At 36.9% G+C, this 11541-nt stretch overlaps 2 protein-coding genes across 2 annotated transcripts; both read right to left on the bottom strand.

Moving 5' to 3' along the window:
• Positions 1-201: 201 nt before the first annotated feature.
• Positions 202-3024, bottom strand: LOC132904396 (uncharacterized). Its single transcript, XM_060954712.1, has 2 exons — positions 2178-3024; positions 202-1883 (listed from the first exon to the last, which is right to left on the bottom strand). The coding sequence occupies exons 1-2, from the start codon at positions 3022-3024 to the stop codon at positions 202-204; spliced, it is 2529 nt and encodes an 842-aa protein (XP_060810695.1).
• A 552-nt stretch (positions 3025-3576) lies between these two features.
• Positions 3577-5379, bottom strand: LOC132904355 (uncharacterized). The gene has a single exon (XM_060954437.1). It carries the CDS (start codon positions 4839-4841, stop codon positions 3666-3668), a length of 1176 nt encoding a protein of 391 aa, XP_060810420.1. The 5' UTR covers positions 4842-5379; the 3' UTR covers positions 3577-3665.
• Between the last annotated feature and the right edge of the window lie 6162 nt (positions 5380-11541).

Consider the following 11541-nt stretch of genomic DNA (forward strand, 5'->3'; position numbering starts at 1 on the left):
CAATAAAAATTTATGTGCAAAAGATTATGGGAATGTGTATGTATATAGATAGATAAACAGGAAAATACGAAAAATGTTAGTAAATTGTTATTAGTTGTAGATAATAATATAAAAAGTATACAGTATAAATATATGTATAGGTATATATACAAGTAAAAATAAAAATGAGTACACCACATAGAACCAGCCAGGCAACGAAACTCACGAGAAGAATCCCAACCGCAAGCGTTTCGGTATACCGAGTGCTTGTTTTTCACGTAGAAAGGATTTAAGGTTCTTTTTAAAAGAATAAATAGAACTAAGCAGGCGTATAGGCGGTGGTATATCATTCCAGCACCTCGTTGCCTGGTGGCGGAAACTTCCCTCGAAGGCTACGGTTTTATGTGGCTGTACTGACAGTATCGGGCGAGTGGACCTACATGGCCCAGATCTACCACGAAATCGAAAAAATATCAGCTTAGAGAAAAGATAGTTAGGCTTATGGAACTTCATAACTCCGAACATAAGGCTGGCTAAATGTAATTGTCTCCGCGTTTCCATATTCAACATTGTAGCTCTGATTAAATATGGTGAGATATGACTGCGGGGTGGAATATTGAAACAAAAACGAGCGCAGGCGTTTTGGATACGCTGAATGAGGCGCTGTGTTTTACAAAGTAGCCGAGGACCATAGACAATGTCACCGAAGTTAAGCCTCGAAAGGATCAACGTCTCGCAGAGTCGAATACGAACTTCTTCTGTTAACAAATTTCGAATTTTGTATATTACTTTAAGGCGATAGAAACAACTTTTAACCAAACTTGCGACGTGACTTTCAAAGCGTAACTGCGGATCCACTATCAACCCCAGGTTTCTAACTTCCATTGCCCTGCTTATAACATCGTTACCAATTTTTACCCCCAGATCTTCATTTATGATACTAGCCAGTTGAAATCTAGAGCCAAGTACTATATAGTTCGATTTTTTGGGGTTAAGGGTCAGTGAGTTTCTCAGAGACCACTCAGCAATCCTCCCTAAGTCTTCATTCAATTTAATAACTGCTTGAGAAATGTTATTTGGAACGTCAGAAATATACAGTTGTACGTCGTCGGCATAGAGGTGGTACTTGCAATGTTTTATCACCCGGGTAATGTCAGCACTAAATATAATAAACAGTAGAGGCCCAAGAATTGAGCCCTGAGGAACTCCATGTTTTACGGGCAAAGATTGCGAAAAAAGGCACAACCCATTCTCCCGAGCCAATTTGACAGACTGAGATCGACCGCCCAAAAATGACCTGAACCAAGCGACCGAAGAAGGGTCCAAACCATAATACGCCAACTTAGACAGAAGTAATTCAATATTCAAGCTATCGAACGCACGAGAAAAGTCTAATAACGTCAATATTGTACACTGTCCCCTGTCTTGTGCAGCAAGGATGTTGTCAGTGACGTCCAAGAGTGCTGTAGTAGTCCCATGGTTGCGTCGGAATCCAGACTGTAGTACGGGCAGCACATTATTCGCTTCCAAAAACTTGACCAACTGAGTTTGTACGGACTTCTCCAAAATTTTTGATAGATAAGGCAATATACTAATGGGTCTAAGATCACTGTAACTAGAAGGTTTAGATGTTTTGGGTATTGGTGTAACCAAGGCTCTTTTCCAGAAACAGGGAACAGTACCAGTAACAATAGAGGTATTAATAATATGGGTTATAGCATCTAAAGAATTTGGAAGTGTTAGTAATACCATATCTCTGCTTATACCATCCGGGCCAATCGCATTAGATTTAATGGAAAATATAAAATTTGCTACATCACATTCAGTTACAGTTTCTAGATTAAATTTAGAGGAATCATTAAATTTATGATTGTTATAAAAAAAGTGATCTTCTTTACTGATATCTGCGCAAGGGACATTCAAAAAGTGATTGTTAATATCATTTGCATTATCAAAAGAGTCCGGTAATATATCACTTCTGGAGGGATCAACCAAGATATTCCGTTTAAGATTCTGCCAAAAGACTTTTCCATTTCTTAACTGTTTGTTAATAAGTTGATCGAAATATGCACGCTTTTCACAAGCTAAACTAGTCTGAACCAAAACCTTTAATTCCTTATAATATTTTCTATCCTCATCAGATCCTGAACACTTAGATTTTTTATGTGCTTCGTTACGTTCGTCCATCATTAACCTACATGTGCCAGTAACCCAGGGTAGCGAATGATTAGGCTTAGCCTTTCTCAATTTGAGCGGTGCGTGCTTGTCAAAAAGTGCCAACAACTTGTGATTGAACTTTTCAACCATTAAATCAACACTAGGCTGGTTTTTTACTGACTCCCAATCGATATCGTTAAGATCACGGTCAAACGCATTGACGTCAATGCTCTTTATGGCTCTGGATACGATAAATCGCGGAGGATCTTTAGGTTTTTTTAATAATAACTCAGTACAAATAAAATAGTGTCCTAACGATGCTGTTATGTTTGTAACTGAAACATGATGAATCGGTACATTCGTGCAGATGAGATCAATAAGGGTTTCTTTCAAAGTTTTATTCGGCAAGCGAGAGAGATGTGTTGGCTCAGTGATAATCTGTTTAAGTTCCAGATATTCTATAAACTCCACAACCCGCGGCCTATTTGTATTAGAGTTATCGGACATGTCAATATTAAAATCTCCCAATAGAGCAACATAGTCAAAATTAGAAAAATACATGATTGATTCTGTCAAAGCGTCCAAGAAAGGGTCAACACCTATCCAGTCGGGTCTATAGGCTGTACCTACCAATACTTCGGCGCCGTTTATTCGAGTAGAAAGCCACATTTGCTCGATGTTTGCAATGGGGTGTTTTAGGATACGAACTCGCACATTACGTTTCACATAGAAAGCTACTCCACCCCCCTTGCCACCCTTCATATGGATAGGACGTGAGACGTGGTACAGTCGATAGCCAGGCGCAGCTGGGGCACAAAGCTCCTGACCCTCTTTTAGCCAAGATTCATTAATTGCAACTATGTCCGGCTTGAATTTGTCAATAGCCATGAGAAAATCATCCTGCTTGGTGTTAAGTGACCCTGCATTATAGAGAGCTAACTTGAATTTTTTGGGCTCAAACACTGTGATGATAAACAGCAACAAGTCCACGTGAGATTAGGTATGATATAATATAATATTGTAAGATATATACATATGCACAATTAAATAAAGTAATTAATAAAATGTAACATGTTATGAATAGGATCGCAAATATGTATTTAATTTTGTTTTGCTGCAGCACACCAATGAAAAATAATACAATGATAAAATGAATTCCAAAAACAAAGGCATACTTATGAAATTTAATTACAGTAAATTTGAGGGTAAATAGCTCTGACGCTGGAATTGACGAAAAGTATAATATACAATTTAACATAAGAAAAATTAAAAGCAATAAGCCAGGCCATGCTTTTTCAACATAAGCAAAAAGAAGTTCACCTTTGGTCAAGAAGCAAACTACATACAAACAACATACTACAATAAATACAACTCTATATGAATCTAAGTCAATAGACATTGCATTGGAACTGTGAAAACCCGGTAATTTATAGTAAAGCATTTTTAGATATACAAAATAAAAACCAAAATCTAAAGTAAATAATAGAGAATAACAGAAATTCACTGAATAAGACCCAACAAACAAATTTTTATTGACCAGTAGAACAAACGACGCCCAGTCCAAAAACACCATTAAGATCCTGATCATTGCGAATACGGATGCGAGGCGAGTCCGGTGCCTGGTGTTGCCGAACGTAGATACGGCCTTCTCTTGTCCAGGCAAAACGCCACTTGTATTGCGTGGCAAGTTCACGAGCTCGACGAAATAGGTGACGGTTGACTTTTGTCAGCCGTTCATTGATGAAGAATCGGCGGGCAGGCCCAGGGAGTCCAGTGCCCTCAGTCGTAGCGCCGCGGCGCACGCGCGCCGCCCGAATGAGCTCGTCGCGAAGCGCCCGGCGGGCCAGCCGCACGACAACCGGCCGCGGACCCTGCCCGCCCGCCGGCACCGCCGCCGCCGCACCAGACCGCGCGACCAGAGGCCCTACACGGGACACGCTCACCAGATCCTCGCTCTTCAGCTTCACACCCAGCTTATCTGCCAGCGTTATCGCGATATGTTGTAGACTCTCCCCTGGCTGTTCCACTATGCATGTTATCTCCACATCATTGAGCAGGAGGTCCTGATCTCGCTCGTTGAGCTCAGCCTTCAGGTTAGCAATCGATTCTTTGAGAGACTGCTCGACATCGGTCGCTACAAAAGGCCGTGCTTCAGTCTGCAACTTCATCTGCTGTTCGAGACTATCCACCCGCGCTTGAAGCTGTTCATACCTTTTGTCACTTTCATCCAGCCTCAGGTTAACTTTGGTCAAAGATTCGGTGAGGATTTCGCTAAGCCTTCTATCAGCGGCCCTATCCTCTCTATACTCGTCTCTGAACTGGCGCAGCTCGTAAAGCAGCGCCTGGACGTCGGTTATCTCCATTGTCTCATTTAGAGCTGTAGTGTTCAGCTCGGACACAGGTAACGATATGGAGACATCCCCTGCGTGGTCGGAGGGACTCAGCGCCGCGGCGCCCCGGCGCAGTGTGACACCCTCAGTCGCACCGCGGACTGGAGTGTTGCTGTTGTCCGCGCGGGGCTGCCTGCAGACGCATAATGGGCATTTCCACGCTGTTCTGTGTTCAGCTGTCAGAGTATTAAAGAACCGCTGTTCCGAGACGTTTGCGCAAGTGAGATCATAGTCCTGTTTGCAAATACTACAAGTAAGAAATTGTCGGCTATCAATGTTTTTTAAGCATCCGGCACACCTTCTGCTTAGCTCCATCTTACAAAACGTATAGAAAAAAAATATATGAATATAATTGGAAAACACAAAAAAAGTGTAATAAAAAAAAAAGTTTTTTATAAAAAATGGAAAACACAACAAAATGTGTGATTTAGAGAAAAAAAAAGACAATTATATTATATGCCGCACCGAGATTTGAACACGGGCACTGCGAATCGACCCTGCGAGGTTTCCCACTGAGCCAAAGTTGGTATACGCAGTTTGACGAAATTAAAATATATAATGACAGTTGTTTATTGTCACCAAGATTAGTGAGTCATGAACTCGATGACTATTTATTTTTGTAACCGACTGACCCGCACATAAAAGTAGTTTGCTATGTTCACTAGGTAATTTATTATTCACCGTAAATATTTAGTTATTGTATATTATTTAAATTCAATGTCACTAATCGCTCGCCCGATCACTGAGCTTCAAAACAATACAACTTTTGCACGTAAAAACACTGTATTTATACAAGATAATGATTTTAAACGGCGGGAGCTTCTTTAACACAACCGGTTCGAATAAGTTCGCACGCGCGCCGTCAACTACTTGAATCTCAATTCTATCATTAATCCAAATAGCTGAACGTGGCCATTCAGTATTTTCAAGACTGTTGGCTCTGTCTACCCCGCAAGGGATATAGACGAGATTATATGTAATATTTTTATTATGCGGAACATAGGTTGAAAGTGAATATAATTTTGTTATGTTTAATTTTTTTGTCCTTATCTTCTCATAAAAGCATATTTTTGATTGCATTCCTTTGAAAAATATAAGAATGAGTGAATATTAACATTTTTTTTGTGATTCGTTTTTTGCGCAATAGAATGAACATACTTTTCAGCCAGACTTACTTCTGATATTATAAAAATTAGGAGGCGACAAGGTGGTGTGGCAACAATAATAAATCTGTCCACCTTAATACTGAGAATAGAGGGAAAGCTAGCCCAATGTTATATGGTACTAAATGAGGTTTCTTTAAACTAGTTCGGGTTCGTAATAATAGAAATCGTGTATTAGCTGTGGATGACGTCAGTCGCGTGTGACGTTATTTCACACCACGGACGCCCCGAGCTGCAGTCATGAATATAGGAGGAAGCGAATAAAAAAGCGCAATGAATAAATAATCAAATGTTGATTCATTGTGAGAGGTAATTGTGCGGTCAACAGCACATAAATCTTTCCAAATTCACTGTAAATTCGCTCCTATTATGTCAAAGAGTTTCATGCAGGGTTACTGAACAAAATGTTATATTAAATATGCGGTTGACTGAACTAGGCAAATTGTTTGATATTCCAAACTGATAAAAACTACTTACTACTACTTCTGCTCCAGCAAGTACTCAAGGTTCAGTTATAGAAATAAATATTATCTTTTTGTTTTTTCAGCGTATTATGGCTGAGGATTTAGGTCTACATCATAAAAACCAAATAACGTGTCGAATGATTATTTAAATCCCGCCATCTCTTTTGAAAACAGACCGCGTTCTCAAGGTTCAACACGCGACTGGGTCGATGGTGTCACAGAAACAGTAGTCTGAACATAAATGTAGCATGATCTACCTGGTAACACCGGAGTATGATAGTTTTTCGACTTTGAGCTACGCTAGTATAACCTAACAACAATAAACGTATAATTGTAAAGCATACCTAATTGATATAGATATATTTACAAAAAATAGAGGTCATTACTTTGAAAATGTTGTTTAACCATAAGTTAAAATAAAACCGGTTAATTAATTAACTATCAATATTTATGGATAGTCGATTGGTTAAAGTTTGTCAAGATGATAACGAAAGTGACAAGTAATTTTCTCCTCTTAGGTATGGTGGAATTCGGATTCTTATAGATAGAATGTAGTCGAGACCAGGATGACCTATGCTGATCATGTCTTGAACAATGTTGCCATCTATTGATATTTTAATGACAATTGTTTCCGTAGATTCATTTTCTGAATTCACCACATGAGCTTGTGTCAGTCGCGTGTCATCCATGGCACACAGCAGGTACTTGATCAGCCGCAATGAATGTATTGTGTTGTATCGTGCCATTAATCGTCGCCCCTGATTGATGGCCATTGTTGCAAGTTATTTAGCCATCAGTTTGTCAACGGAACCAGACAAGGCGATATAATCATACGATTAATAGATTGTACCGTTAATTAGTATTTTAAACTTAAAAATTAAAAGCCTACTTCTACTTCTTTTACACCAAGCAAGCATCGACATTTACAAGCAATTTAAAAGTCTAACAAAGAAACTATACAAAGACAATAAAGGTAGGGTCGACCAATAAACAAAGCTAAATTTGTTCGAAACCTTCACTGAGAAATCGATGAAAAGCTATTCCGAGAATAGGGGTTACACGAACTCGTTATTTTTTCATAATTTTAAGTAACTTATTTAGTTTTGCCGTTGGATTTACCTATTTATGGTACTTAAATTTTTGAAGTGATTTGCAAACTATTCCATTAGGTGTACAGTGTATTTAAACTTTGTCGCGCCTCATCATGTTTCATAAAATATTTTACTGTTATACTGGTCGTTTAAATTACTACAAGACTACAACGGTCTAAACTGTATGTAATATCTACAGAATGGAGGTCACATGCCGACAGTCCGAAATGGACGGGTGTTTTATTATTGCTACTACAGTACAGATATCAAAGCGAGGCAATAAAGGACTGTGCCAAAGGCGTCAGACACCTGAATATTTATAGTAACGTTGCACAAAAGGGATAAAGGAAAATCTAAACTCTGAAGCGTATAATGGCTTTAGGTGATTTGAAAAGATTATTTTTGTAGAAGTGTTTAGGTATTTGTAACATATATTTGTGTAAAAAATATCTATACATTTGAATGGAGTAATTTTCCAAAAAATCTTTCATTATAATGAGATTATGAATTATAAAGCCCGGTACCTTTCAATTACAATTACTTTTTGAGCCTTGAGATCATATTTTATTACGTGACCTGACCCACTTTATTATGCACAATAATCCGGGGATCCAGCAGAATAGGACTTTATAAAGAAAAAAGGCCAAGTGCGATTAAGAGTCGTGTAGAAGGGGTTCCTATTAAATTATCCATACTTAAATTATAAATGCGAAAGTGAGTTTATTAGTTATTTCTTCACAGTTAAACCACTGAACCGATCTGCATAAAATTTTGCATAAATATAGTCTGGAGGTCGGAGAAGGATATACTGTTCTTTTCATCGTGGTAAAAACTAAAGTTGCTATTGGATTTGCGATAATCCTGTCCTGTTTTGAAACTTAATTCGCCCGGCGAAGCTGCGGGTAAAAGTAATATTATAATGTAATATTAATATTTTGAAATACTTTATGTATTCAAGATTTAAACTACTATGTTATTAAGTTTGAACCAGGAACAATAATGGGTTTTGTCATTTGTTACAGAATCCTGAAAATGAAAACATGAACCTTGAGAAATTTTGGCATCCACATCATCATTTCAGTCATACCACCGGTCTCCACTTGAAGACTTTTTGGCCCCATCGGCCATCAGGTCCTCGAGAAATGTGGCCTACCTATTGCCACTCCAGTTTACTTTGTGCAACATTGTATTTAGTAAACATATGTTTTATCGTAATATCGACTATTGTTAACAATATTTGTTGAATTTCACAGTTACGCACGATGATGTAGCGCAGAACTCTTTGGTATTTCTCCCGCGATCACCTCATTTGTTGACTGAGCTGATATTCAGAGGAGCACAAACAAATAATTTGTAACAAATTGTACTATGCACGAAGTTTACGAAGCGAAGTACGTAATTTCCTTGTAAAATCTGAAACTAAGAAGTTGAGGACTACCAAATATATACTTGGCATATCTTAATTTACATAATTACCTTTTTCTTTTTATACTTCCATTTAATCAAAACCACACATCGAAATTGGATGGTGAATTTTTATTGGTTAAGGAAAATTTTACAGCATTTATTGACGATGAAACTATGTATGTATGTGTGTAAACCAACTTCACAAAAACGAAAATCTTAATGTGAAAAAATAACTCTCCCAGACAAATTAGTTATTAAGGAAAGCAATTTATTTTTCATTTTCTTCCTTTCTTATACACAGATTAATAGTATGTCACAGATTTATAAATGTCTTATAATCGAACTTCAAAGATCACAGTCAACCGAAATTTTTTTCATCTGTTAAATGAGGTCTATAGTGAAAATGTTTATCCATTTTGTTTCGTTGAACCCTTCCGTGTTCCATTTCTTTTAGTGCTTACTTTTGAAATATTTCTCAGTGTCAGATTTAATTTGAATGTTAATTCTTTGTCTCGAAATAAAACACTTAGCTTAATGAAAATGAGAGGGCTTTTATCATTCCTCGTTTTTTATTAATTTAAATAAATATAAGATAGATAAAGAAAAGGCATATTTTGCATTATCGTTTCTATTTTCAGACAATGGGGAGCTTCTTGTAAATTGAGTCTAGAATTAACTTATTAAATATAGATTACTAGCGACCCGCCCCGGCTTCGCACGGATGCACAGCCGATACTAAATATATCTCTATTAGAACTAACTAAAGGACCGCCCGCAAAGCGGCTAACTAAGTCTTGCTCCCGGCAAAAGTGTCACTTCTGCCTGCAGTCCCGGGCCGTGTAGCAGAAATCGTAATATTTTAATTTCACCACAACTTCAAAATCAAACGTCCAATTTTAATCATTCAAAGACCAAATATTATCTACATAAACTGTACTTATTGATGAAATTACTTATTTTGATAAGGATTAATAGCATGAGTAAAACAAACGCGTTTAAATGTAGACCAAAAATTAATCAAGATTTTTAAATAAAAATGTGGTTGTTGTGCCTCACTCGATATAGATAGGTATAGTGTGTTGCGGACTTTTTTGTAGATATTTATAAGATCTACAATTAATTAAAACATTTTATGGTTCTATCTTTTGTAGTTTAGGCAGCGTACGCAAAATAAGTAACTTTTGGGTTGATTTTTTTCAGTTTGTGTCCGAAAAATCCAAATATATTACGGAACCCAATTTTTTTTCAAAATAAAATATAGTCTACGTTACTCGTGGATAATGTAGCTTTCGAATGGTGAAAGAATTTTTAAAATCGGTCCAGTAGTTTTTGAGCCTATTCATTACAACCAAACAAACAAAGTTTTCCTCTTTATAATATTAGTGTAGATAAGATATGTTTCCAGCAATATTTCCTTCCACTAGGGTGAATTGCCTATAATTTCATACTTAAGATTTACAAAATAACCCACTAGCATGAAAACAGAAAGTACTCCCTAAAACCGCATTCAAGGCTAAATGTGTTGTAAAGTTTAACATTATAAAAAGCCATTGGCCTATGTTGAAAATGAGGTTCGTATAATAAGACGAAAACGAAAGTCATTTGTGCAAAGGCGTGTTGGTCGCGAAGGTCGACAAAGTTCCGATAGCGTTCCATGGCATGTTCGGTAATAACCTTCGGTAATAACCCGTAACGTGCTGTGCCTCTTCAGCTACTTCATGACGTAGCTATGTTTGAAACTTTTTATATGTAAGTTATAAAATTTGTATAGATTATATCATTGCGAAAACTGACTGTAAATTTAAAAAACAAACTTGAACCTGTAGTTATTGTATGCTCTCTACAAATGTTTTCGATTAAATCGAGGGCGTTTTAGTAAAAGGTCAGGTCAAGTCTGTAACTGACAAATTCGCATGAAAGATCTTTAGTTTTTATGAATCAAAAATTGTAGTCGTCTAGGAAAAAAATAACGTAATGCTCTATATTATCATATAGATAAAGAAACGAGAACTAAAACGCAATCATTTAAATGCATCTACGTTTCATTCTCCATAACAAAAATAATCCTCAAAAATCCTGTGAAGCTTAAAGATACCGTGCATCTATTATAAAAGAATTATGGTGTCATAGGAGGAGAGGCAAATTTTATTGGGGGCTTAAGCGAAATTTTCTCGAAGTACACTTGTTCCGAAAACATTTTCACACTCGTATTTATAAGTAATACGGAGTACATGTGAACATTTATCATTCTCGCTCTGCCTCTATCGCAAATAAGAGGAACCGTATGTTCCTCTTATTTGCGAAAGTCATATTAAACAACCAACTTATCAACTACTCATGTATACAAAAATTACCTAAAGTTAAATCAAGAGTGGTTAAATTAATTATGGAAAACTTTGACTTTGATTCGAAGTAAGAAAATTTAATTTATTTTAACTGTATTGTACTTTATATATACTTAAGACGTGAGTGAAGCTGTCGATATCGGTTTTCACAAAGGTCCTTGAGACCTATTAACTTGGGACTCCTAAACACTTTAGTGACTCCGAAAAAACGAAGGCCTTTAAGTATTCAATGACAAAGTCCCCAGATTATCTTCGTTATTCCGAACTGCTTCGGAAACTTTGAGTTAAGATACTTTAGTAAATAAATACTGTATATATAAAAAACGTACAGTGAAAATCATTGAAAATTTCTTATGCATACAAACATAAAAGAAAGATTTTTGAAAATTCCTATAGGAACAAAGTCACAGACAAATGCTATTAAAGCAGTACATTTTAGTTTTCAATTAGGCTTATAAACTTGTAATCTCTCTTTTATTCCATTATTTAGTCATACAGCTGAACGTCGCTTTTCAGTATTTTCAAGACTGTTGGCTTCGTCTCCC

The sequence above is a fragment of the Amyelois transitella genome, chromosome 4 (genome assembly GCF_032362555.1).
Source record: "Amyelois transitella isolate CPQ chromosome 4, ilAmyTran1.1, whole genome shotgun sequence".
Classification (NCBI taxonomy): domain Eukaryota; kingdom Metazoa; phylum Arthropoda; class Insecta; order Lepidoptera; family Pyralidae; genus Amyelois; species Amyelois transitella.